The sequence below is a fragment of the Rhinatrema bivittatum genome, chromosome 15, assembly GCF_901001135.1.
Source record: "Rhinatrema bivittatum chromosome 15, aRhiBiv1.1, whole genome shotgun sequence".
In the NCBI taxonomy this organism is placed as follows: Eukaryota; Metazoa; Chordata; class Amphibia; order Gymnophiona; family Rhinatrematidae; genus Rhinatrema; species Rhinatrema bivittatum.
In genome coordinates, this window is record NC_042629.1 from 47,590,946 (window position 1) to 47,616,897 (window position 25,952).

General features: G+C 44.2%; 2 protein-coding genes across 6 annotated transcripts in view; one reads left to right on the forward strand and one right to left on the reverse strand.

Annotated features, from left to right (window-relative positions):
• HAO2 (hydroxyacid oxidase 2) overlaps nucleotides 1-16,853 on the reverse strand; it is a 31,838-nt gene extending 14,985 nt beyond the window's left edge. The window contains exons 1-5 of one of the 5 annotated variants that reach the window (XM_029578145.1): nucleotides 16,666-16,853; nucleotides 13,262-13,371; nucleotides 12,043-12,196; nucleotides 3,828-3,979; nucleotides 64-347 (exon numbers count right to left, since the gene is read on the reverse strand). In XM_029578145.1, coding sequence (XP_029434005.1) covers nucleotides 64-347; nucleotides 3,828-3,979; nucleotides 12,043-12,173 — 567 coding nt within the window. In that variant the 5' untranslated portion in view covers nucleotides 12,174-12,196; nucleotides 13,262-13,371; nucleotides 16,666-16,853. Of the gene's footprint in view, nucleotides 1-63; nucleotides 348-3,827; nucleotides 3,980-4,485; nucleotides 4,566-12,042; nucleotides 12,197-13,261; nucleotides 13,419-16,665 lie in introns of those variants that run through there. The other 4 variants (XM_029578144.1, XM_029578143.1, XM_029578146.1 and 1 more) reach the window with 4 other exon arrangements.
• Nucleotides 1-25,952, forward strand: part of WARS2 (tryptophanyl tRNA synthetase 2, mitochondrial) — a 201,064-nt gene that overhangs the window by 18,694 nt on the left and 156,418 nt on the right. The gene's annotated exons all lie outside the window — the stretch shown is intronic.

Below are 25,952 nucleotides of genomic sequence, written 5' to 3' on the forward strand. Positions count from 1 at the left end.
GGATACAAAATGGCCTCATTAGGGCGCCCTCCTGCTTTCCTTCCGTGGAGGATGCTGCCGAACCTCGAAAGCGTCTCCGAAGTTCTTAACTCTGAGATGGGCAGGCAGTCGGAAGTTGTTGCGGATGTCGTTCCGTCTCTTTCCGGTGTACGGCACGTCGACAGTGAGGACCAGAGCTTGGAATCCTAGAGCTTCAACCCGGCGCACCAGCTGCTCTGAGAGCTTCCTGTTGCGGTAGATGTAGAGCTGGAACCAGCGCAAACCACTGGGAGCAGCGGCCGCGATCTCCTCTACTGAGCTGGTGGAGTAGGTGCTGGCAATGTAACATATGTTCATGGCTTGAGATGCTAGGGAAGGAGGGAAGAATAAAAACGGGCGGGATTATTACTTCATAGATCTGCAAATTTCTGTTCATCAATCAATACATAATGAGTAAAATTACATAAACATTAGCTTTCTTGACTATTGCCCATATAAATGATGCAGAACTTACACATGCATAGGGCTATCCATTTACCTGCTTTAAATGGTACAATGTTTAAGAGCATAATGTCTCATGCTAGTTTTAGTGTGCTCCTTTTTGACGGTAAATTCACTTTCTGTTTGAGGGTGCTATACTGCTATGAATCAGCTTAGGGAAATCTTAAGGCAGGGCGTTCCCTCAAATTTCACAGGTGCTGGATAGTGCTATTAGTAGATGCATAGTGCTCCTCTTTCTTGAGCAACCCTACTACTAATAGTACTTCTAATATTAAACATTTATAGAGAGCTACCAGATGTACGCAGCACTGTAAAGACAAGCACAGGCAATCCCTGCTCTTTGGAGATTACAATCTAGGTAAGACATAAAGATAAAAGACATAAGAAGAGGCCTTGGGTTAAAATCATTTGGGAGAACCACCTACAGATCGGTTTATAAGCTGAAAGGAAATACTTGCTGAATTGGATAAAGCTGCAAGGAGTTGGTCCTGTCTCTTTCTAAAAAGACTAGAGCACGTAAGAAAAACATGCAGGGAGGGTAGGGAGAATGAGGAACTAAGGCAAACGTCTGGTCTACAAGACCAGCTTCGAGTACTCTGCAAATTTCAGTAAGATACACACACACACACACCTCACTTTAAACAGAAATTTAGAGAAGGCATTAAAGCAGCAATCGTTTCTTAGCTTCAAACTGTTTGCAGGCTCCAGCTGAATCATCAGCGAGCCGGGAGATGTACGCAGTGATTGAGCTCCAATCTGCTTTACAGCTGCTCATTTCAAACGTTCGGATGCCAGGGCCACCGTAAGGAACGGGAAGCTTCGTGGAGTCATAGGAGGTAACGAGAGGAGGACGTGGTACTGACATAAGATGTCATTTCAAACGTTCGGATGCCAGGCCACCGTAAGGAACAGGAAGCTTCGTGGAGTCATAGGAGGTGACGAGAGGAGGACGTGATGCTGACATAAGATGTCATTTCAAACGTTGGGATGCCAGGGCCACCGTAAGGAACGGGAAGCTTCGTGGAGTCATAGGAGGTAACGAGAGGAGGACGTGGTGCTGACATAAGATGTCATTTCAAACGTTCGGATGCCAGGGCCACCGTAAGGAACAGGAAGCTTCGTGGAGCCATAGGAGATGACAAGAGGAGGACGTGGTGCTGACATAAGATGTCATTTCAAACGTTCGGATGCCAGGGCCACTGTAAGGAACAGGAAGCTTTGTGGAGCCATAGGAGATGACAAGAGGAGGATGTGGTGCTGACATAAGATGTCATTTCAAACGTTCGGATGCCAGGGCCACTGTAAGGAACAGGAAGCTTTGTGGAGTCATAGGAGGTGACGAGAGGAGGACGTGGTGCTGACATAAGATGTCATTTCAAACGTTCGCATGCCAGGGCCACTGTAAGGAACGGGAAGGTTCGTGGAGTCATAGGAGGTAACGAGAGGAGGACGTGGTGCTGACATAAGATGTCATTTCAAACGTTCGGATGCCAGGGCCACCGTAAGGAACAGGAAGCTTCGTGGAGTCATAGGAGGTGACGAGAGGAGGACGTGATGCTGACATAAGATGTCATTTCAAACGTTCGGATGCCAGGGCCACCGTAAGGAACAGGAAGCTTCGTGGAGCCATAGGAGATGACAAGAGGAGGACGTGGTGCTGACATAAGATGTCATTTCAAACGTTCGGATGCCAGGGCCACCGTAAAGAACAGGAAGCTTCGTGGAGTCATAGGAGGTAACGAGAGGAGGACGTGGTACTGACATAAGATGTCATTTCAAAAGTTCGGATGCCAGGGCCACCGTAAGGAACAGGAAGCTTCGTGGAGTCATAGGAGGTAACGAGAGGAGGACGTGGTGCTGACATAAGATGGTTCTATGTTCTGTGACTTTCCCAGAATTGAGGACAGGGGCCACTTTGAACGAGAAGTGGATGGGGTTGGTGGGTGGGGAGATGAGAGGGGGCTACGGAAGGTTGGCATCTAACACCCATCCCTCTCATCCACCTTATGGACTCCATAAAATAATGAAGCTTCACACAAACCAATCTGACCCAGCTTGCAAAAAGCAGGAATTTGGAGCAAGGAAAGGTTTTTAATGGGCTCCCTACTTCTTTTCTTCTGCTGGCAACCGCTCCTATGTTCTTTTCCAGCAATGATAGCTCCCATGCTCCTTTCTTTTACTTTGGATGCTATCTATGGTGCTGGCAAGATGCGGCTGGAGGGGAAGAGAGAGAGAGAGAGGGAAGGGGAAAGGCAGAGTAGCAAAGAGAGAGAGACTGCCAGGAGAGGAGGGGTAGAGAAATGCTATCCCTCTCTCTCCATCACGGCAGCATCTCCTTGCTTTCTTCTTCTGTCCAAACAGCCTCTCTCTCCACCCAGCAGGATTACCCCTCTCTCTCTCTCTCACACCTCCTAAGACAGCAACATTCTCCTCCTGTTTAATTTTCTCTGGTCCCTTTTTAATTTTGCAGGACTTCTATCTTCATTCCTGCATGGCCTCCATAGGCCTTTGACATCTATGCACTTTTTCAGTCTTTCATGCTAATGATGCAGCTATCTGCGTTAATTACCTGGGCTAAAATCTGTCCTCCTCTCCTAGTCCATCACAGAAATAAATACCAAACTGCTAGAATCCTAGAGGATACCTTTCTACAGTATGCATAACTTAGCATATACACACATAAGTAGGTGCCTGTATTTTATAAACGGTGCAGTAAAATATATGCATATGTTCCAGTACACACACACTACTTTTCAAGCAGAGATCAGCATAGTTTATACACCTATTTATATGAAAGTACAAATATCTATATTTTACACATTAAATAATTGTAATGTTTGTTAATGGAGGCAGATATATTATAAAGCTGAATGATACATGCACGATTCTCACTTAGGAAAATACTTGTGCATGCACTACCAAGGACCACTTTGCTGAGATCTCTACCAGACACCCCCCCCCCCCCCCCCCACCAGTTCACCCACATCTTCCATGGCTTGCTCCAGACACCCTGCCCCTAAATTGCTTGCAAATGAGAAGTCAGATTTAATATCTGCAACTTGATTAGCAGGTCTAGAAGCATGTGCGCATGCTTGATAATGTAAGCGCATACCCCATGCATCCTCAGAGCTCACTCTGTGTACGCACACTATTTGCCTTGTACTCCCGCCCTTCTGAAATTTTTCACACACAGTTTATGTCCGCGTTTTATGATTTTATGCACACAACCCCCATATGAGTCTTTGAAAAATCACCCTCATAAAGTCGGAGAAATGAACATTTTGGCCCCAAATGGTTCAGGCTATCGCACTGACGAATTGATAGATAAAGGTTTTTGGATACTTTACCCCTGGCTGTACTCCTCTCCCCATCAGGCCATGCCAGACAGTGGAAGCCGGTGGGGGCAATCCCTATGGGGCAGGCGATCTCTGTACCCAGGACAGTGGTTCTCGTGTCTATCGCAGACACATCACACAGCATCCGAGGTCGCAAACGGAGCCTGTAACGAGGAGGAGGCTGGGTTTCAGAGACGTTTTGTCTTGACGCTGCTGCCTTTCTTCAAGGGGCTCTCGATTTTCTTCTATGGCCATTGCTATGGCGCAGTAACAAAGCCAAAGCAGGAATCCAAAAGTCCTTTCTCCTTTAAGTCTTTAAGCATGATAACGTCCCATGCCAGGGGCTGATCCTGAGTTGGCTCCCCAAACACCTGACTATTGCCGGCTAAAACTTAGAAAGGCCCACAAGATGTGGCTGAAAATAATCCTTAATCTAGGAGGTCAGACTTAGGCCACCAGATTTAGGCCTGCCATTCGGCAGTCAGGATTCAGCAGCTACATTTGGTCATGTGATACTTAAAATCAGTGCTGGGGGGCTAAGAGCCTCTCTCTCTCCCCAGGGGCCACCCAGTGTTTAAATGACTAAACTGAGCTAGCTGTGGTAGGGCAGGGAGGGGAGTGTTTCAGATGTCTGCGCTGGCCGGCTAGTTTCGGGAATTCGCCGGCTAACCTGCTTTGAAAATCCGCCTATTGTTACACAGTCGGTGAAGTTGAAAGAAGATATTTAGCCCAGCCTTCTTCGGATAGCTCTCGCTACATGGTAATTGGTCCTGGGGGGTAAGGCAGATGGTTAAACTTCTCTTAAAACTGTTTTCTGAGCTGATAGCTCATTTCCATCTTACCAAGTCGGTAAGGAGGACACTGAGGGGAGCACAAAGTGCCACTGAGCAGTGAAGTTAATGGGTTAATTTTAACCGGTTAACTTTCTCCTGATATTCAGCTGCAGCTAAAGGTATGGCTGAATATCAGGTTAAATCTAACTGTATGCAACTTGTGCAGGTACATTTAGGACAGAGATGTGTCCTAAATGTACCTGCACAAATATAACTGATGGTTAATGCTAAACATCATTCTAATGAGAGTTATTTTGAAAACCCCACCCCAGGCATGGCCCCACCCAGTCCCTTTCCCATCTGGCTAAATCTATGCACAAAGCGCTTTTGTGCTGACAAATTTTAACCAGATTGGGGGGAGGGAGTAGAATTGTTTAACTGATTAGATGTATGCATTTAAAAGCCAATTTTAACCACATAAATCTTTTGAATATCTACCCCTAATTGATATTTCAAGAAGTGGAACATTTATTTAAAGCAGAGCACATTGATGATTACTTTTAAGCTCAAGGGTGAGTTTGGTGGGTTTTTTTTTTTATTTCAGTTTACTACTTGATTAATCACATTTCTTAAAATTAAAGGTAAGCGATGTACATAATAGTAACAAAAGTTGTACTCAAATATATAAATGTATAAAAAAAATCTCAAAAACAGCTAAAACAGCATGACACTGATAAAATTTAAAAAAAAAAGAAAAAAAACCCATAACCATAAAAGGCAGATACAAGTACAATAAAACAGAAATGAACAGGCCAAAATAAAAACAATATACAACAATAGTAAACAAGTACCAAACCTAATAAAACTGGTTTAAAAAGCACTCACCTAACTTTATTGCTTTAAAGACTAGACTCGAAAATAAATGGAGCTAGTACAGGTTTTAATGAGGCAATTTCAAGCTAGAGTTTCCTCTACACATCAAGATACCCTGCTGGTATGCTACATTGATACACCTCTCGACATTTCAAAGTTTCATTAGTTATTCATTTAAATTGTAGTGATGTGTTGTCATTTTAAAACAAAAGGAAAATGACATTTGTTTCATTTTTTTTTTCATTTCCCATCTGAAATGCCACTATAAATTAACATATTGTCATTTTGCATCCTTTGTCATTTTAATGCACATTAAAACAAAAGAAATGAAAATGAAAAAGCAAATAAACAGAATATGAAATGATAGTTTTCACTATGCACACCCTCATTAAAGTTCTGCTCTTCCTTCCAGTTCCACCAAAACAAAGGGGGCCAACCATAAGACAGGAGAGTCACAAATGATCTCATACTTACTGGGCATGATTAATCCATGATGGTTGTGATATCACAAATGACATCACATATACTGCATGAACTAGCCCAGTTCCATTTGTAGCACTGTTTCAAAATCGCTGCTTTCCCAGTAATTCAGGGGAACTGAAAAAGTAATCTCAGAACTTTTGTTAGAATGAAAAGGAAAATTGATTATTACCTGCTAATTTTCATTCCTGGAATACCACAAATCAGTTTAGATAAGTAGGTTTGTCATCCCTACCAGCAGATGGAGGCAGAGAACAAAAACTTTGAGGCATTGGTACATAAGTGCCACCTACAATCTCTCAGTATTGATCTATGCCCAAACCATCATGGAGCCAAAACCTATCAAACCTTTCCTCTTCCCAGGGTGAACAGACAAACCCTGGGTTGGAGTCCCCTGATCTGGAGCCCTCGCATCCAACAAGGAACCAAAACCCTTCAAAACATTAGGGTCAACATATATACGCATATCAGAATCTGCAGAAAATACCTCAAAGCAGTCTGTTGGAATTAAGAAGATGGGCCTCTGGACTGATCTGGGGTATTCCAGGAATGAAAATTAGCAGGTAAGAACCAATTTTCCTTTTCTGTTCATACCCCAGATCAATCCAAACAAGTGGGATGTACCCAAGCTCCCTTATACTGGGTGGGATCCCGAAAGACCTGCTCGTAACACACTCTTGCCAAAAGTGGCATCTTCCGGCATGCAAACATCCAACCAGTAATGCCTGGTGAAAGTGTGAAACAAAGACCATGTTGCAACTCTACAGATCTCCTGAGGCAACACCAACTGACACTCTGCCCAGGAGGCTGCTTGTGTCTTAGTAGAATGCGCTTACAACCCCTCCGGAATCTTTCAACCTCCTCAAAGATAGGCTAAGACATAGTCTCCTTCAACCAATGAGCAATCATAGCTTTAGTTGCCTTACTTCCCTTCTTTGCACCACTGAATAAAACAAAAAGGTGATCCGACCCACAAAAACTGTTAGCGACCTTAGAATCCACGAAAATCCAAAAAGTGAAGTTCCCTCGCATATGGCATCCCCGAAGACAAATTCGGAAACACCGGTAGTTCCACCGTCTGGTTCAGATGGAACAAGGAAACCACCTTTGGTAATAAAGAAGGCAGCACTGTACCCAAAGACACCCCATCATCCAAAATCTGCAAGACAGGCCATGGAGGAAATATGTACAGCAGGATCCATGTTGGCCAAGGAAGAACTAGAGCTTCAGCCTCCTTGGATCCAACGGGATGTCTGTGATTGAAGAACTGTGGCACTTTGGTGTTGCCTCTCAATGCCATCAGATCCAGTTGGGGGCTGCCCCACCTGGTACAAATGAAGTCTAATGCCTCTGGGGACAACTACCATTCCCTGGGATCCAACTGTTGCCTGCTGAGAAAATCTGCTTGCACATTGTTCAATCCAGTGATTTGCAATGCTGCTATTCCTTCCAGATACTATTCCACCCATACAAAGAGACTCCTGGGCTTCCAACGCCACAGCTTCCAATCATGCTGCCTATTGGGCAACACCTGCCATGGGAGCTTCCTTCTCCTGAGCCTTTTGCTCCCAATGGAAACAAGCCCTCTGCATTGTCCGAGAAAATGCCCTTGTTGCATTGTCCGAGAAAACTCTCATCATTCTTCCTTGAATCTGCCGCAGAAAACACAACAATGCTTTGTGAACCACCCTCGTTTCCAAACAATTGATAGACCAGGACACCTCTGTTGGTAACCAATGACCTTGAGCCATCTGCCCCTGACAGACTTCTCCCTAGCACCTGAGGCTGCATCTCTGGTTACCACCACCCAATCTGGAGTTTCCAGATCCACTCCCCTTTCCAGATTGTGGCACGACAGCCACCATAAGAGACTATATCTGGAATCCCCTGGCAGTGGTAAAGGCAGAAGAAACTCTTCCAACAATGGATTCCAATGGGACAAAAGTGCCCTGAGAGGAGGGATGCATGAGCACAAAAGCCCATGGACCAAATCTAGCATGGAAGCCATAGAACTCAGAACCTACAAATAGTCCCAGTCCAAGGGCACTGCCATTCGTAACAAATGAGTCACTTGAGCCTGCAACTTCACCATTCTGTTCGAGGTGAGAAACACCCTGCCAATTCAGGTATCAAACCACATTCCCTGATACTCCAATAACTGGGATGGCACTAAATGACTCTTAGCCAGGTTTATCACCCAGTCCAGAGACCGCAACAGCTCCATGACCCTTCGATTTGATTGACAACATTCCACTTCCAATTTCGCCCTTATGAGCCAGACATCCAGATAAGGGTGAACCAAAATGCCTTCCCGTCTCAGAGCCACCACCACCACCACCACCATCATCACCTTCATGAACATGTGCACCACTGCTAATTTTCATTTCTGAGAGCCTAAAACTGGAAATGCTGCACTAGCACCATGAACCACAGAAAACTCTGATGCTCTGCTTGTATGGGGATATACACATAAGTCACCGTATGATCCAGTGAGCCAGAAACTCACCTCTGTGGACTGCTGCTATCAACATCCGCAACGTCTCCATACAAAAACACAGAACTCGCAGGGCCAAATTGACCTTTTGGAAATCTAGAATGGGCCAAAAGGTACCCTCTTTATTGGGAACTATGAGGTAAATTGAATACCTCCCATGCTTCTGCTCCATTAGCGGCACTGGCACAATCGCATCTAGACTTTGTAACCATTGCAACATAACCCGACCTGCTTCCTTCTTGCCTTGGGATTTGCAGTGGATGCCATGAAGGCCTCTTGGATTTGTAGAGAAAATTCTAACATGTAACCGTCTCTTATCACTTCTAGGACCCACTGGTCTGAAATGATCTTGGTCCACTCCTTGTAAAAGCGGGTCAATCTTCAATCTATCACGTCCACAGATGAGTAGACCAGTCTGTCATCATTGCAAACACTTTTCAACTCTGGTCCCCTGACCAGAAGCATCCCTGGGGGGGGGGGGGGGGGGGGGTCTACGGGAGTTCTGAAAGGACTGCTGCTTTCCCGAGTCTTGTTTCTGACCTGAAGCTGAAAAACTCTTGCTGGCCCAAAACCTCCACATATTTCAAAAACAGGAATGGGGGGGAAAGGACTTCTTGGAAGTCTTCTTATCATCTGGCAACCTGTTCCCCTTAGTCTCCCCCCAACTGTTTTATCAGCTGTTCCAGATCCTCTCTGAACAACAGCTTTCCCTTAAAAGGAAGGTTGCACAGCTGTGACTTGGACCACACATCCGTGGCCCAATTACACAACTATAGGAGCCTTCACACTGCCACCATGGAAACCATGCTCTTGGCAGATGTCTGAATCAAATCATACAGAGCATCTGCCACATAGGCCAACCCAGCTTCCAATCATGCTGCCTGTTGGGCAACACCTGCCATGGGAGCTTCCTTCTCCTGAGCCTTTTGCACCCAATGGAAACAAGCCCTCTGCATCAAACTACCGCAAATTGCAGCTTCAAGACTCAAGGCCAACACCTCAAACAACCATTTCAACTGGATCTCTAATTTTCTGTTCTGTGCATCCTTCAGTGTGGCTAACCCCGCCATTGGGACTGTTGTCTTCTTGCTCACAGTGGCGACCGAAGCATCCACCCTGGGACGCATCAAAAGCTCTAAGGTCTCCTCCATTAGTGGATATAACTTCGCCATTGCCTGTCCACTTTAAAGCCTGCTTAGGGAACATCCCACTCCCAGACCACCAATTTCTTCATCTTCTTGGGCAATGGAAAAGCCTTTAGTTGCCCCCAAAGTCCATCAAGAACTGGGTACACCCTTTCAATATTGGACTCCTCCTGGGTGACCTTAATACCTAACTCCTCCAGGACCTGCGGAATAAAAGGACACAACTCCTGTTTCTGAAAGAGCTGGACAACCCTCGGGTTCTGTGGCCTGGATCTCCTCCAGATCCAGCAAGTCCTTGACTGCATCTGGATCACCCCCTGAAGGATCAATGAGAACATTTCCAGTATCATACCTAGAATCCGGATCCCCCTCCACCTGTGTGTCTACTGAATCCTCAGAATCGGTGAGGTCCCCCTTGCCTTCTCCCGAAGAACATGCAAGACCCAGGTGATGGAGAAGTCCTCCAGCTCCAACTGATGGAGCCTCTGTTATTATTTGTGATAGTTGTGGGTGGATCCTTGGGCCGGTTGCAGATGACTACGCCCCCGGAGGAAGATTCTGAGAGGGGCCACCGGTCAGGCTCAGAGTTGGGAGACAGACACACACAAGTTCTTTTATTAAACTGCTTTTGAGAACCACCAGAGGTGGCAGTAGTGAGCTGGAAGAGTCCGGCTGGGTTGTAGTCCCTCAGGCACTGGACAGCGATCCCAGGAAGGCTGAGCTGTAGAGATAGTGAGGACGCCCCTGAGGTTCGCGCCACTGCTGGTACTTGAGTCGGGGCCGCGCGTGCCCCTAGGCCTCGGGAGAACATGGCAGAAGGCAGCGTCTAGCCAGTCCAGGGACGCCAGAGGTCGGCAAGATGACGCCGCAGCAGCCAAACTTCCATCAACCAAGGAGGGAGTCGCCAAAGAGGTAAGGAGGGCAGAGTGGAGACATCGGGCAGTGATGGTCGCAACAGCCACCTTAACCCTCTTAGGAGGAGATTGTGACTTGCGGGCCAGGGGCCACCTCCCACCTGCTCTCTTCTTGGCCAAAAAGGCCTTGTGAAGGAGCAGAACAAACTCCGTGGAGAAGCCCTCCATAACCACGGCTTCCTCCATCTCATGGATCCTTCAGGGGGTGATCCAGATGCAGTCAAGGGCTTGCTGGACCTGGAGGAGATCCAGGCCACAGAACCCGAAGGTTGTCCAGCTCTTTCAGAAAGAGGAGTTGTGTCCTTTTATTCCTCACTACCCTGCCCCTCTGACATGATCATGGGGGATAATGGAGGGGGGGAAGACCCTAGGCATTCTGGGCGCTGATTGCTTCCTGCTGCGTGAAGCAGATATGGAAACTGCCCCCTTTACTCCAACAGGAGCCTCTGCAATCGGCCCAGCCAATTGAGTGACTCTCTGTGCAGTAGCAGCCTCAGAGGAGGTTCCCTCCCCTCCTGAGGTTCCGGCCGAACACAGCGTGGCCATTTTTGAGCCAGTTGCATCTTGCCCAGCAGGCTTGATAGTCTCTCTCACATTCCACACCATATTCACACGCACGTGGGGCGATCGTCCCGACTGCCGCGCTCCAAGAGGGCCTGATCGGCAATGCGAGTCACTCGGTTATGTAGCAGTGCCTCAAAGGTTTTGTTCTCTGCCTCCATCTGCTGATAGGGATGCAAAACCACTTGTCTGGACTGATCCGGTGTGCAAACAGGGAAAAGTCATTGGGTAGAGATAATACCGTGATTAGGCTGATGAATGTTTAAAGATGCAAGTTTTGGAGATTTCTAAGATTTCCTCACAAAAGCATTTGTTAGTTTAATCAAGGTATCATCTTACCTAGGGACGTAAATATAGTTTTTAAATTTTACCATTTAAACTAATGAAATTTAAATGGTTACGCACTGAAAAAATTATTAATACAGCCTGCAGCTGTGGAGGAGGCCTCCTCACATGCTCCATGCCACCCCTTCCTTGACATGCCCGATGCTTCTCAGGCTGACCAACAGTTGTCCAGTGTGCCCAAAGTGGGCATCCATGCAGCATGCCGCAAAAGGGAAACCCAGGTGTCAGCTGTGGGCTGACTTGAGCAGGTCCTGGCTCATGGCGGCAGGCATTAGCGTTTATAGGATTCACTGGAAAAACTTTACTTTCCATTCAATTTTTTAAATGGTTTAATGTTCCATATCTCTAATCTTAATCCAACTAGTTTTGTTTTCTGCTTGTTTTAATTACATTTATATTTAGGCATGCTCACATGTCAGTCCTGTTCACTTAAAAGATTAAAAGTGACCTAGCAAAACATTTTAACAGATACAGAGTGGTTATGGTTGTGGAGGGGTTTGATGCAGTAAGGCTTTTCTCCTGTTTTGTGTCTAGGGAAAAAGACATTGATGAGTCAGGACCTTAATATCTGTGATTTGAAAACTGAGCTTGGTCAGGGTCGGAGGATGGATTTATTTTACTGCCGTACAGCGCTAATTTTACCTTTTAAAAGCCAGGAGATTGTCATCTCTGGTGCAACAGTCATCTGCGCCAGCTGCGATGAAGTCCCAAGTGGCCTTGGGCAGATGGTCTCTGGCATAAGCCTCGAAGTCGGACAGGCATATTAAAGACATCTCGGAACCTCCCCCTCAAGATCCTATAAAGAAAAGGCCAAACGTCTGCTCCTTAATTGCTTTGCATTGTGGATTGTGCCACTGTTCTACCACCTCCTTCACCAATGCATGTGTTGATATCACGCTTGAAAATTAATATTATAAAATTAGAATTAATACAATAATACAGAATATAGTCCAAGGAAGACAAAATTATGTCTACTAGATGAAATGGAGAAAAAGATAAACTTGCCTTTTGAGATCCAAGGAAGCAGAGGAAAATACCAAATTCATTTTGTAAAACATATATCTGTGCACATGGTTTTGTTGAAAGCACATCAGTGATTTGAAATTATGGGGCATCTGTAAAATTATGCTGGGGAAACTGCTTTGCAAAGCAGAATGCTGATTGATTTCATCAGCCAGTTTAGAAGGTTCACAAAAGTGAAAGGGTTAAGCTTTGTGCCACTTGCTACAGGCAAACCATGGAAGAAGACCACACTGAGTTTTCATAACCCAACACTTAACTCAGCACGTGAACACGGGGCCCTACGTCTTTAAAGAGATATGAACTGTCTCGAGACTTACACACTCAGGATAAACAATTATTATAAGTTCCCACTATTAAACAGGCTCATCTGGCTAAAACAAGGAAATGGACTTTTTATGTTATTGGTCCTTTAGCCTGGAATGGTTAAAAAGGATTGGTGATGTCCTAACCTTTCACAAGCAGCTCAAAGCTTTTTTGTTTGTTTAAAACGAATATTACTTGTTTAAGAAGTGTGTGTATTGCATTTTTAAGGTAGCTTTATAATTTTTATTTTTAGACTATTATATTTTTATTGTTTTAATCTGCTTAGCATGGGCTACCATTATATGCAGAATATAAATTGTTGTAATAAATAAATAAGTTTCATGCTGGGTCAGACCAGTGGTCCACTGAGTTCAGCTCCTTTCTTCAACAGTGGCAGATGCTAATGAGGAAGGCAGTTTTTTTTTCTTACTCCCAGAAATAAGGGACAGAAATTCCCAAGTCTGTCTGACTAATAATTCTTAATGAATCTATCCTCTACCAACTTGTCCAAACCTTTTTTTTTAAACACACTTACATGATTTCTCTTGACTGTATCTTCCAGCAACAAATTCCACAGCTTAATTATGTATTGACATCATAGGATATCCAAGGAACAAAGTCCCTCATGAGAGGCTTCTACGAAAACTAAAAAGTCATGAGATAGGAGGCGATGTCCTTTCGTGGATTACAAACTGGTTAAAAGACAGGAAACAGAGAGTAGAATTAAATGGTCAATTTTCTCAGTGGAAAAGGGTAAACAGTGGAGTGCCTCAGGGATCTGTACTTGGACCGGTGCTTTCCAATATATATATAAATGATCTGGAAAGGAATACGATGAGTGAGGTTATCAAATTTGCGGATGATACAAAATTATTCAGAGTAGTAAAATCACAAGCAGACTGTGATACATTACAGGAGGACCTTGCAAGACTGGAAGATTGGGCATCCAAATGGCAGATGAAATTTAATGTGGACAAGTGCAAGGTGTTGCATATAGGGAAAAATAACCCTTGCTTTAGTTCCACGATGTTAGGTTCCATATTAGGAGCTACCACCCAGGAAAAAGATCTAGGCATCATAGTGGATAATAATACTTTAAAATTGTCAGCTCAGTGTGTTGCAGCAGTCAAAAAAGCAAACAGAATGTTAGAAATTATTAGGAAGGGAATGGTTAATAAAACGGAAAATGTCATAATGCCTCTGTATCGCTCCATGGTGAGACCACACCTTGAATTCTGTGTACAATTCTGGTCGCTACATCTCAAAAAAGATATAGTTGCGATGGAGAAGGTACAGAGAAGGGCAACCAAAATGATAAAGGGGATGGAACAGCTCCCCTATGAGGAAAGGCTGAAGAGGTTAGGGCTGTTCAGCTTGGAGAAGAGACGGCTGAGGGGGGATATGATAGAGGTCTTGAACAAGTAGATGTGACTTGGTTATTTACACTTTCGAATAATAAGAATAATAGAAGGACTAGGGGGCAATCCATGAAGTTAGAAAGTAGCACATTTAAGACTAATCAGAGAAAATTCTTTTTCACTCAACGCACAATAAAGCTCTGGAATTTGTTGCCAGAGGATGTGGTTAGTGCAGTTAGAGTAGCTGGGTTCAAAACAGGTTTGGATAAGTTCTTGGAGAAGTCCATTAACGGCTATTAATCAAGTTTACTTAGGGAATAGCCATTAGCCACTGCTATTAATTGCATCAGTAGCATGGGATTTTCTTAGTGTTTTGATAATTGCCAGGTTCTTGTGGCCTGGTTTGGCATCTGTTGGAAACAGGATAGTGGGCTTGATGGACCCTTGGTCTGACCCAGCATGGCAATTTCTTATGTTCTTAACATGCCTTGTCTATAATGCTTAGATTAATAGACAACATCCAGTGAGTGCTTTGTTAGGCACAAAGTATAAAGTTCTTTGAAACAGCAGGGAAGCATGGTTAATATATAACCCAGAAATTTAGATGTATTTTATTCTTCTTTGGAAAGATTCTACAGCATGTGAAACACTTAGGGACAGAGGCACTAAAGGTTTTTTTTCTCATTTGGTGTCTAAAGAGAAAATACTTAGTGCATCTGGCTGTTGAGGACATGGAGTCAGGTTTAGGGTCATAGGTTCGAGCGCTGAGAAAATTGCCAAGGGGCCACAGTACCTGCAGTCAGACGTTTGGGCTTGCTTTTTGCATGGGTAAAATTCTTACGGAAAACAGTGTGGCATAGACTTTAAGATAAAGTCTACGTGCCTAGTTTATGATCCCGCCCTCAGGAACTGCTTCTCACAAACATGGCTAAAAGTCTGCACATTGTGGAACATCACACGCATATAAATGGCTTTGAAAATTGTCCTCTCAGTTAAAGGAGGAAACGGAAGTGGAGCCCAACTTACTCCCTGTTCACGTCTGTCAACTGTTGGCCGCAGTTGGTGGCACTCTTAGCGTGGTCCTTCTGTGCTAAGGCCTGGGGAGGGCAGAGAGAGAAGCCTTCCCTCCCTTTTAACAATCGAAGGCTCTCATCCTCTCTCCCCCTCGAAGCAACTGGCCCGCTCTATTATTTATTTATTTATTTATTTGATGAGTTGAGTTTCATATACCGTCATTCGGTGAAGCCATCACAACGGTTTACAAGATTCAAAAGGTATTTTCTTAACAATTGTGAATTAAGGTATAACAGGTTACATATTAGCCAACAAAACTAGCTTAGCAATGGCCTGGTGTTTTTCCTTAACCCATGTCAAACAGCAATAGAGGCACCTCCTTTTCACTGGAGAACTACCGTCCTTGGAGGGATTCTTCCAGCTGAACGGGTGAGTGCCTGGTCCAGCCTTCGTTCAGGGCTTTTTTTTTTTTTAAATTTTAAATTTCTGAATTTTCAATACAAATAAAGTATTTGTTTACAATAGAATAGAAACTTGATTGGTCATTAAAGATAACATTCTCACAAAGCATATAAACCATAAAGTTATTCCATAATGGCTAAACTATAATCTCAAACTTCTCTCGTTGGGGGGGTTTAGATCTGAGGAATAACAACAACAAATTGAAAGAAGACATGGTATAGCCCTGAACAAGAGCAGTTAATTTTCTTTAACGATTCTCTATGAGGCACCATTGGCAGAAAAAGAATCAATAACTTCTCTTAAATGCTGAGGTGCAAAGAAAACGTAACAGTCACTCCCCTTCCTTACAATACATTTGCAGGGGTAGCGCAACATAAAAGTTGCGCCTAAAGAAACTGTCTCCTGCCTCGTACTTAAAAAGGCTTTTCGCCTCTCTTGAGTAATCTTTGAGATGTCTGGGAACGTGCGTATAATTATAGCATGAAAGGGGGTGTTTAAATGCTGAAAATACTTAGACATAATTTTGCTGACATCCTGTTCTGCAATTAGTGTAACAATCAATGTAGCACATTCAATAATTTCTATTGCAGAGGATTCAAGGAACATAGTCAGATTATCTGCATCAAATTGATTTTGCTCCTGCGGAACATTTCCCCCCTCTTTCAGCGCTGGTTCTGGGAATGAAATAAACCTCATTTATCACAGGCAGATCAGAGTCCAACATCTGAAGAGTCTCCCTGAGATATCTTTTGAAAGTTGTTATGGGAAGCTCACCCACAATTTAAGGAAATTTGATCAATCTCACATTAAATCTCCGGTTCCAGTTTTCTAGTAATTCCAATCCTCTGGACCAGGCAGTTCTATCTTTTATTGTTGCCTGGTTGAAAACTTGTATATTTCCTATTTCTGTTTCCATTCCATGCACTTTTTCCTTTCATTACTTGCAGTGACAGATTTTGCTCAGAAATCTTATTGTTTAAAGAAGAGGCTATTTGTTCCATTCTCTGGTTGCTAGCTCTTACAGCAACTATGAGATTAGCAGAAAGTTCCCATAGTGTTGCCATAGTTACCACTGCTGGTCTTATAGGGGTTTCTATATGCTCACCCGATGAAACTGATGTTCCGGTGGCTGGTGCACTGGCTGCCCCTCGGCCAGACGTCTCCGGAAGTCCCCCAAGAGGATTCCTCCTGGGCTCTGGCTGGGCAGCTGCTTCGCTTCCTTCTCCCCCTGCCTTCCTGAGATGCTGCCTTCCTCATTCAGTGTCTCTGGCAGAGTCTCTGCTGACGCTTCCCTTCTCAGCTGGTGGTGGAATCACGGGAGGGCTGAGGGAAACCGCCTCCTCTGGTGGTATCGAATTTCCTCCCTTCGGCACTGCAGCAAAGCTACTCCCCCCCCCCCCCCCATGTCGTTGCTGCTCCCGGAGTTGTGAAGCCTCTGTTCGGATAACTGCGTCGAAATTGAGGGAAAACCCCCTTATTTTCCCTTTACGTTTTGCTGGCATTGTTTAAATTATTTATTTCTCAAGATAACCAAGGAATATAGAACGCAGTGCAAAGCGAAACAGCTCAGCCACTCACTCACACAGCTCCGCTCAGGCTTGTCCCCCCTGTCATGAGGGGGCTTTTTAACAGCAGGGCTACTTTCGATTTTTTTTGCTTTTGAGTTGAAGGGCCAGAAGAGATTAAAGCTTAACCCTGCAGTGTGCCTCTATATTGTTTGTGTTGGAATTTTTTTTTTTTGCTGATAATGGCCCCAACTACAGGGCCTCCTCCACCGCACAGCCCACTTCAGTAACAAACACAGCTACAAAATCTAAAGGAATTAGCCTGGTACAAATGGTCCTGGGAGTCACAGTGTCAGCACATGACCTTCTAAGAGTTCAACAATCCATGTCACTTTCCACACACGCCCCCACCTAGAAACATGAAACTCTATTTGCTTTGGCAATAAATGGGTTCTCTTGTGGGGAAAAAAGAAGAGAAAAAGGGATTCTTTGGGTTTTTCTTCATGTTAAATAGTAATCTATCTCAGGTGTACCCTGCATTATATGAGGCTTTTAAAATATATTCTTTAAAACTGACAACTGTCCAACTTTCTCATAAGAATTGCCCTACCGGCCCAGGTCAGGCCGAGGGTTCATCAAGCCCAGTATCCGGTTTCCAACAGTGGCCAATCCAAGTCACAAGTGCCTGGCAAGTACCCAACTACGTATTTATTTATTTATTTACAGTCATAGATACACCAGTGATAAAAAGGATCTCCCGCTGAGCAAGCCATAATATAACATAAAACATAAAATTACAAGCAATAAAACACTTAGATATTAAACCAGGGAGACAAAATGGCCGCCAACGAGTGAGCAGCGAAAAGCGCAGCTCCGTGGCGATTCTGGTTTTTCTCTTTGCAAAATTTCCTATTATTCTTTTTCATAAACTTTGTGTGGTACAATGCCACACACGAAACGCAAGGCGAAAATTAAGGATATTACCTCCACATCGATTCAATCTTCGCGTCAGCCACGGATTGAGGAACTTTTCGCTGGCCTGTTGCAGCAATTGCCGGAGGGAGGGGCCGCTGGAGGAGACGACGGAGAGCAGCCGTTGTGCCTTCTGGCCGCAGAAACATTGCTGAGCCCCGGCGCGCCTAAAACCCCCAAAGCACCGCTTAAGAACTTGGAGCCGGATGTTAACATTTCTGCACTGTTGGAGAATAAGACAGCTCTCCAAGTGGAAGAATCCCAGAGAGGAGGGGAAGGATTTCCTAACTCCTCGGTGAGTTTAGACTTGTCTAGCTCCGGGGACCCACCGGTTGAAAGACCACAGGAAGCCTGTGAAGGTAACAGTTCTCTTAAGCCTATAATGAGAAAAGAGAAAGAAATACATGTGCTCTGTGAACCCTCATACTCCATGACTCCTAATGTGACTTTGGAACATATATTAAATGCAATATCTGCTATGGAAAAATCAATAGCTTCCTTAACTGTTATGGTTAAGGAAAGCATTGAATTGAGTCATGGTTTAGAAAAGAGGCTGGAGAAAATTGAATTATCAACATCTCTTTTGGATAATAAGGTTACAGAAATGGAAAAGATTCAAACAAATTTGATCAAATCTGAGAGCATTCAAATGACTAAAATGGAAAATTTGGAAAATCTTATCAAAAGGAATAATATAAGAATTTTAAACTTTCCTAAGATGAGATTATTGTCACATCGAGAACTATTCAGATGTTATTTCATTAATATTCTGAAATTTGCTGATTAAGATATTCCAAAAATAAAAAGAATATACTATATACCCCAGCCAGGTGAAATGAAGGCCCAATCAGATCAAAAGGAGAATATGGAGGATTCCTTTGACTTGACGAATATCCTGGAAAAATCCTTTGAGTTGGAAGTGAAGGAGAGAGCCACTCTTTTTGTCCAAGAGACTTAATCCTGAAGTTGTTCTTTCGGAACCAAGATAAAAAATTTTATGGTTTCCCGGTAAAGGTTTTCCCCGACCTCACCAAAATAACACAGGTTCCTGGAAATGCGGGGGGGGGGGGAGGTTTTGGCAAGAGGGGGGAAATTTTTGCTTCGGTTCCCGTGTCAATGTTTAATTCTATATAAAGATTCCAGGTATAAATTTAAAGAACCGGATCAGTTACGTATGCATCTCAATTCTCATTCCAGTTAGCTTCTGTGGGAAGTAGGTATATGGATATATGCACAGGTTAACTCGAAGCATTATGTTGAATAATTAAAGTTTAGATTTCCTTTGTTTCTGCTCTTTATCAAAAATTGTCTCCCCCATTTCTTATTTTGATGGGCTAAATAGAAGGGATGTTTTGATATCTATATCTTAGTTTTGTTTAAATGTATTACCTTTCCCTTATTATTGTGAAAGCTAACATTTGTCTGTAAAAATTGTGAAAATTCAATAAACAGATAATTAAAAAAAAAAAGATATTAAACCAAAACATATTAAAACAGATACACCTTCAACTGATTTCGAAACTGTTTATAATCTACCATGGCACGCAGTTCGGGTGAGAGCTCAATCCAAAGGGATGGATCAGCTAAGGAGAACGCTCTCCTCCTTGTAGTTTGAAAACGATATTCTTTGAAAGACAGAACAATAAGGGGCAGGCGAAACTTGCGCGTGTCGCCGGCTCCCTGCCCCGGCACAGGCCGCTTTGAGCACTCGGCCCCACCCCCGGACCGCCGTCACGCCTCCGGCCACTCCCACGGACCGCCGCCATGCCCCCGGACACTCCCCCGAACGCCGCACCGCCCCGGACACGCCCCCCCAAGCAAAGCCCCGGGACTTACGTGCGTCCCGGGGCTTTGCGCTCGCCGGCGGCCTATGCAAAATAGGCGCGCTGGCGCGCAGGGCTTTTAAAGTCTACCCCTAAGTTTTCCCAGAGAACATAAAGAAAAGCCAGGCTTGTAAACTGTGACGAAAAAGGGACTTGGGCCGTGTATGTATGATTGTTAGTAATTTAAACTTCACACACTGCTCTACAAGCAGCCAGGGAAGCTGACGCAGCACTGGTGTAATTTTGCTCATGCATGGCACAAGACACCACCATGCATGCTGCCGTGTTTTGCAGAACCTGTAAAGCTCAAATGCAATATTTTGGTAACCCAACATATAAAGAGTCAGTACAACGGTTTGTATGACCGTTGTAAAATCCTTGCTGCAAAGCACATATTTAAGGAATCTCGGCATCTTTAATTAAAAAAAAACCCAACAAAAAAACAGAATGAATAACTGCAGACATTTGTGGTTTTAGAGTCAGGCCTTGATCAAAAATAAAACCTAGGTCCCGTACAGACGCAACAAATGGAAGCAAGGTGCCACGAATCACTAAATTAGTCAAATCTCTAGGCCGATTTCCCTTGCCCACCCAGAGCCCTACCAATTTGGGCACACTTAGATGCAAATTGAATAGATTAAATAGATCCCATGCTACTAAAGCTGGTAATAAGCAGTGGATATTCCTTAATTAATAGCAGTTTATGAACTTCTCCTCCAGGAACTTATCTAAACCTTTTTTAAACCCAGCTACACTAACTGCCTTAACCACATCCTCTGGCAATGAATTCCAGAGTTTAATTGTGCATTGAGTGAAAAAGAATTTTCTTTGATTTGTTTTAATGTTGCCATTTGTAACTTCATGGAATTCCTATAGTCCTTATATTATTTGAAAGAGTAAATAACCAATTCACATTTACCCATTCTAGACCTCTCATGATTTTAAACACCTCTATCATATCCCTCCTCAGCCATCTGTTCTCCAAGATGAGCAGCCCTAACCTCTTTAGTCTTTCCTCATAGGGGACCTGTTCCATCCCCTTTATAATTTTGGTTAACCTTCTCTGTACCTCTGCTCTCTGTTCCAAATAAGCTAACATTTCCAATTCTTGTTGCTTTGGGGAATTGTTTAAAATGTTATTAAGGCAGTAATAATATACTGTATATTTTATGTTGGTTGCAAGTTGTTTGTGACTTTTAGGTGAATTTTAGCCTGTCACTGAAACACTGTGTTGGAAGGATGGAGGATAGGGATATGCAGAGGCAACATTTTTGTTTGTTTATTCATTTTGTAGATCACATTCATTTGCTTCATTATTTTGAAATGAAAAAAAAAAAATTTCTTAATTTCATTCATTTTTTCTTTTCCCATTAAATTAAATGGGGGAAGCAACACAACATATTTTGAGCTTCAGAATTGGGGTTTTCTAATCAATTCTAATGAAACTTGTGCACAGATGACAACAGAAGGGGGATGAGAACTCCAATGCACCAAGATGTGGCAAAGTGGTACCAAAAGAGGCATGAATAGCATAAAGCATCCTAAAGAGGCAAAAAGATACCAGCAGTGTCAGGATTTCTCCCAGGCACTGTCAGAGCAGCAAAGCAGTGGCAAGAGTGACAAGGCTTCAAAAGAGAGGTACAAAGTAGCCACCTCCAGTAGCAAGAACATCCCAAGGTGAAGGGTTGAGTACAGTAGCAAGGCAGAAATACCCCAAGGTGTAGAGTCTAGAGATGTGAATCGTGTGATCGATCGTCTTAACGATCGATTTTGGCTGGGAGGGGGAGGGAAAATGGCGCCATTTTCCGTACGGAAAAACGATTCGACTGCAGGAGGTCATTCCGGACCCCCAGGGACTTTTGGCCAGCTTGGGGGGGGCCTCCTGACCCCCACAAGACTTGCCAAAAGTCCAGCGGGGGTCCGGAACGACCTCCTGCAGTCGAATTGTGTTGCCATATGGCCGCGCCATTTTGCGCAAAATGGCGCCGGCCGTACGGCAACACGATTCGACTGCAGGAGGTCGTTCTGGACCCCCGCTGGACTTTTGGCAAGTCTTGTGGGGGTCAGGAGGCCCCCCCCAAGCTGGCCAAAAGTCCCTGGGGGTCCAGCGGGGGTCCGGGAGCGATCTCCTACGCTCCTGACGTCGGGGGACAAAAAAACAAAATGGCGCCGGCGCTACCTTTGACCTGTCATATGACAGGTCAAAGGTTGCGCCGGCGCCATTTCTACAACGCACGGAGGTCCGAGAGTAAAAGATCACACCGGGACCCTTCCTCTGGACCCCAGGTAATTTAAGGCATTTTGGGGGGGGTTCGGGAGGGTGGGGGATTTATTTTAAAGGGTCGGGTGGGTTTTAGGGTTGTTTTAGTGTGCCGGTTTTCCCGCCCTCCCCCTTCCCCCGATTTATGATTTTTTGATGATAAATCGGGGGAATTGTTATTGTATCGCGGCTCTAACGATTTTTGACGATTTAAAATATATCGGACGATATTTTAAATCGTCAAAAAACGATTCACATCCCTAGTAGAGTCTGGGGTATGGCAGCCAGGTTGATTGGCAGCAAGATTCCATCAGGAGAGTGGCAGCAGGACCCCCCAAGGTGGTACATCTGGGGCATGGTAGGTAGACGGAAGGGCAGCAAGACCTCCAAGATGCAGCATCAGTGGCATAGCAGCAAGGCAGAGTGGTAGCAAGAACCCCAAGGTGTAAAGTATGGGGAATCACAAATGGCACAAAGGCATCAAAACCCCATTGTTTAGATTGTAGTGAATTGCAAATAGCATAAAAGCATTAAAACCCCCAAGGTATACACTATCAGGAATTGCAAACAGCACAATTATGTCCAAATCCCAAAGGCATGAAGTGAGCTGAATCATAAAAACCACTAAGATATCTAAACTCTGAAGGCATGGATTGCAGAGAATTGAAAACAGCACAAAGATGTCTAAATCCCAAAGGCATCAAGTACAGTCCATCACAAACAGCACAAAGACCTAAACAGGAAAACCATAATTGAGATGGGGTGAAGGAGAAATTTGTAATTTGTTTTTCTTTTTTCACATTTTTTTCTGGGGACAAAACACCCAGTATAACCAATAAACAAGGTGTGAGAGCTAGGCTGAGATCCAAACAGTAAATGACACAGAGGCACCAAAACTCCCATGCTGGTACATAATAAGCATGACAGGTAGGTATATTAACAGCATGACCCCAAGGTGATAATCAGGGGCCTGTCAGATAGGCAGAGCAGTAACAGCAAAACCCCTAATGTGGCACATCTGGGACATGGCAGGTAGGTGCCTTCAGTCATCTTGCCAGTAACATGGAAATTCTGGAAACCCAAGCAAAGGCAGATTGATTTTTAAAAAGACCAGCTTTTCCATCAACTCTGGCATCAGTCTTGCGTGATGAGGGCTCATGATATCCCCTGCCATTGAGAAGACACATTCACTGGGCAATATAGGTGGTGGATAGGAAAGATATCACTAAGCTTCCTTGGCTAGGTGTGGCCAGACTGCAGATTTGTGTGCCCAATATGTCAGCTCATCTGTGTCCATGTCCTTGATGGGCTCTGCGAGATAGTATTTCATAGAAAGTTTGGCTGTGGTCTCCTTTACTGAGACGGGCTGATGGCCTCTCTTACCAGCTGCTTTAGCTGTGGCCTCTGTGAGGAGAGATGGTTCTTTGCACATACTTTTGATGTTTCTAAAATAGCATATATGCAAATACAGGCTACTTATGCCTTCATATGCTAATTTTCCACATTTAACCCCTTTGAGAATTTACTCAATGCAGTAAGAGCAGGCAGGTTTTATTATTATAAATTACTGGCTGAGAACTGGCACCTTCAGCCAATGATGGCTTTGGTTCACTGGATCTTAACTTTTCATCTTCCTTGGCCTGCTGTCATGCTGACAATAAGTTACTTTATTTTGTATAGATTTACAAGACCGAAGACTTTATAAAAGACAAGGTATCTATTTCCTGCTCACTCAATCACCTTTATTTTACATTTACAAGCAATGGAACCTGCTCCCTCCTGAACTGAGGCTGGAACGATGTCCAATCACCTTTAAGAAGAGACTTAAGACTTTGTTATTTGAACAAGCCTTCCCATAACTACTCACTTCAGCCTTGGTTCTTATCCGCATCATGAGTACACTATCCAACTTGAGGCCTTCATAGTCCTCCCCTATTTAATTTCCCTGCTTTTCGCCCAAGTTATACAGACCCAATTCTCTATACTTGCTTCACCCATTTTAAGTTTATCCAGGTTATTTCTACCCTGTTCATTGTTTTAATCCAGGTTACTTCTACCCTGTTCATTGTAAAACAAGGCTTTGTCTCTGTTATTTTTTGCTGGTTGTAATGTAAACCGAAGTGATAATTAATCTTGTTAATTGAACCTCGGTATATAAAAAGTTATAAATAAATAAATAAATACATTAATTTATGACGCCATGGCATTTCGGCGGCTGCCCTGCCGCCTGCATCAGGGGAAAAACCTATACACCAACTTCGGATTTCAACATGACATCATAAATTAATGTAAAAGAGCACTAGAGCAAAAAGCTGCACTCAAAAATTATAGTTCAACCACAATAAGGGCGGATTTTAAAAGGGTTAGGTGCATAAGTTACGCGCTAACCCTAAAAAAAAAACCCTGCACGTGCCGAGCCTATTTTGCATAGGCTCGGCGGCGCGCGCAAGCCACGGGATGAGCGTAAGTCCCGGGGCTTTGTTAGGGGGGCGTGTCGGGGTGGTGCGACGTTCCGGGCGTTCCAGGGGGCATGGTGCCAGCCCGGGGGCGTTCCGGGGGTGTGGCTGAGGCCTCCGGACCAGCCCCCGGGTCGGGTGATGGTGGGCCACCGGTGCACGCAAGTTACGCCTGCCTCGAGCAGGCGTAACTTTTGTGATAAAGGTAGGGGTGGGTTTAGATAGGGCTGGGGGGGGGGGTAGGTTAGGTAGGGGAATGGAGGGGAAGGTGGGGGGAGGTGGAGGGAACGGGCAGCGCGCGTAGGGCTTGGCGCGCGCAAGGTGCACACTGTTTAAAACCCCATTGCACTACTGATGTACGCGCTCCCTGTCAAACATTATCAAGAAATATCACAGTATGTAAAAGTCTAAATTTTGCAGTTAAAAGGCATGTCGGTATGTAGCCCATTTATTAACATTGTCCATTTTTATGTCTTATTTTTAGACCTGTTGATAAAAATTATCTGTCCCTCCTGATGCAGCCTTGGCGAAACACGGGTCCGTGTCGGGGGACCCCTTGGAAAACATTAATGATAACAGTGGAGTTGCCATATGCATATAAATAAAAAGATTAATTTGAATATCTAAATGGACCATGCAAAATACCGGTTTTCCGGTATTTTTCCATTAGATTTACAAGACTCTAAGATGCAACAAGAAGCTATGTGAACATTTCATGCCACCTCATTTCTTTCTTTGAGACAGGAATTTGCACATGGCAAATCCTTGCACATTATGGACAAAGTTTCCCGATAGGAAACCAAGTAAGAAATGGAGTCAACTGGTGAACATAGGCACTATCCAATGACAGGACAGCTTTGAAAAAGCCCAGTGACATCGGAGGGTGATCTGACTCCCTGACATTTCAATTGAGCTGAATTGACTTGTTTCCCTATAGGGAATTTGAATTAAAAAGAGAGAGAGAGGATTCTTAGTTTCTGAGGCATTGAGGGCACATGAAAAGTGGGACAGGAGGCCTCTGGGCGCTCTGTTTTCACTGGCAGAAACCTGAATGAAGCTGGATGAACAGTTGAGAAATTGATAGGGAGAGACAGAAATGCAGACATGGTGATATTATAAAGGCAGTTTCTGTATGGGAAAATACCCACAAGGAACTCAAAATTCTATTCTCCTGTGACTGGATGTCTGATAAGACACTAAGGATCCCGTAGAATTGAAAGCACTAGGTTTCAGACAGCTCTGTTTTTGCCTGCTAGCTCTTCTCAGCAGGCTGACTCTCTCTTCAAATCTCCTCAGAAGGCCCTTCTGCAGGTTTTCCCTTATCTGTATTTATCAGGTTTATTCAGGACTTTTCAACCACAAAGCCCAAGTCCTAC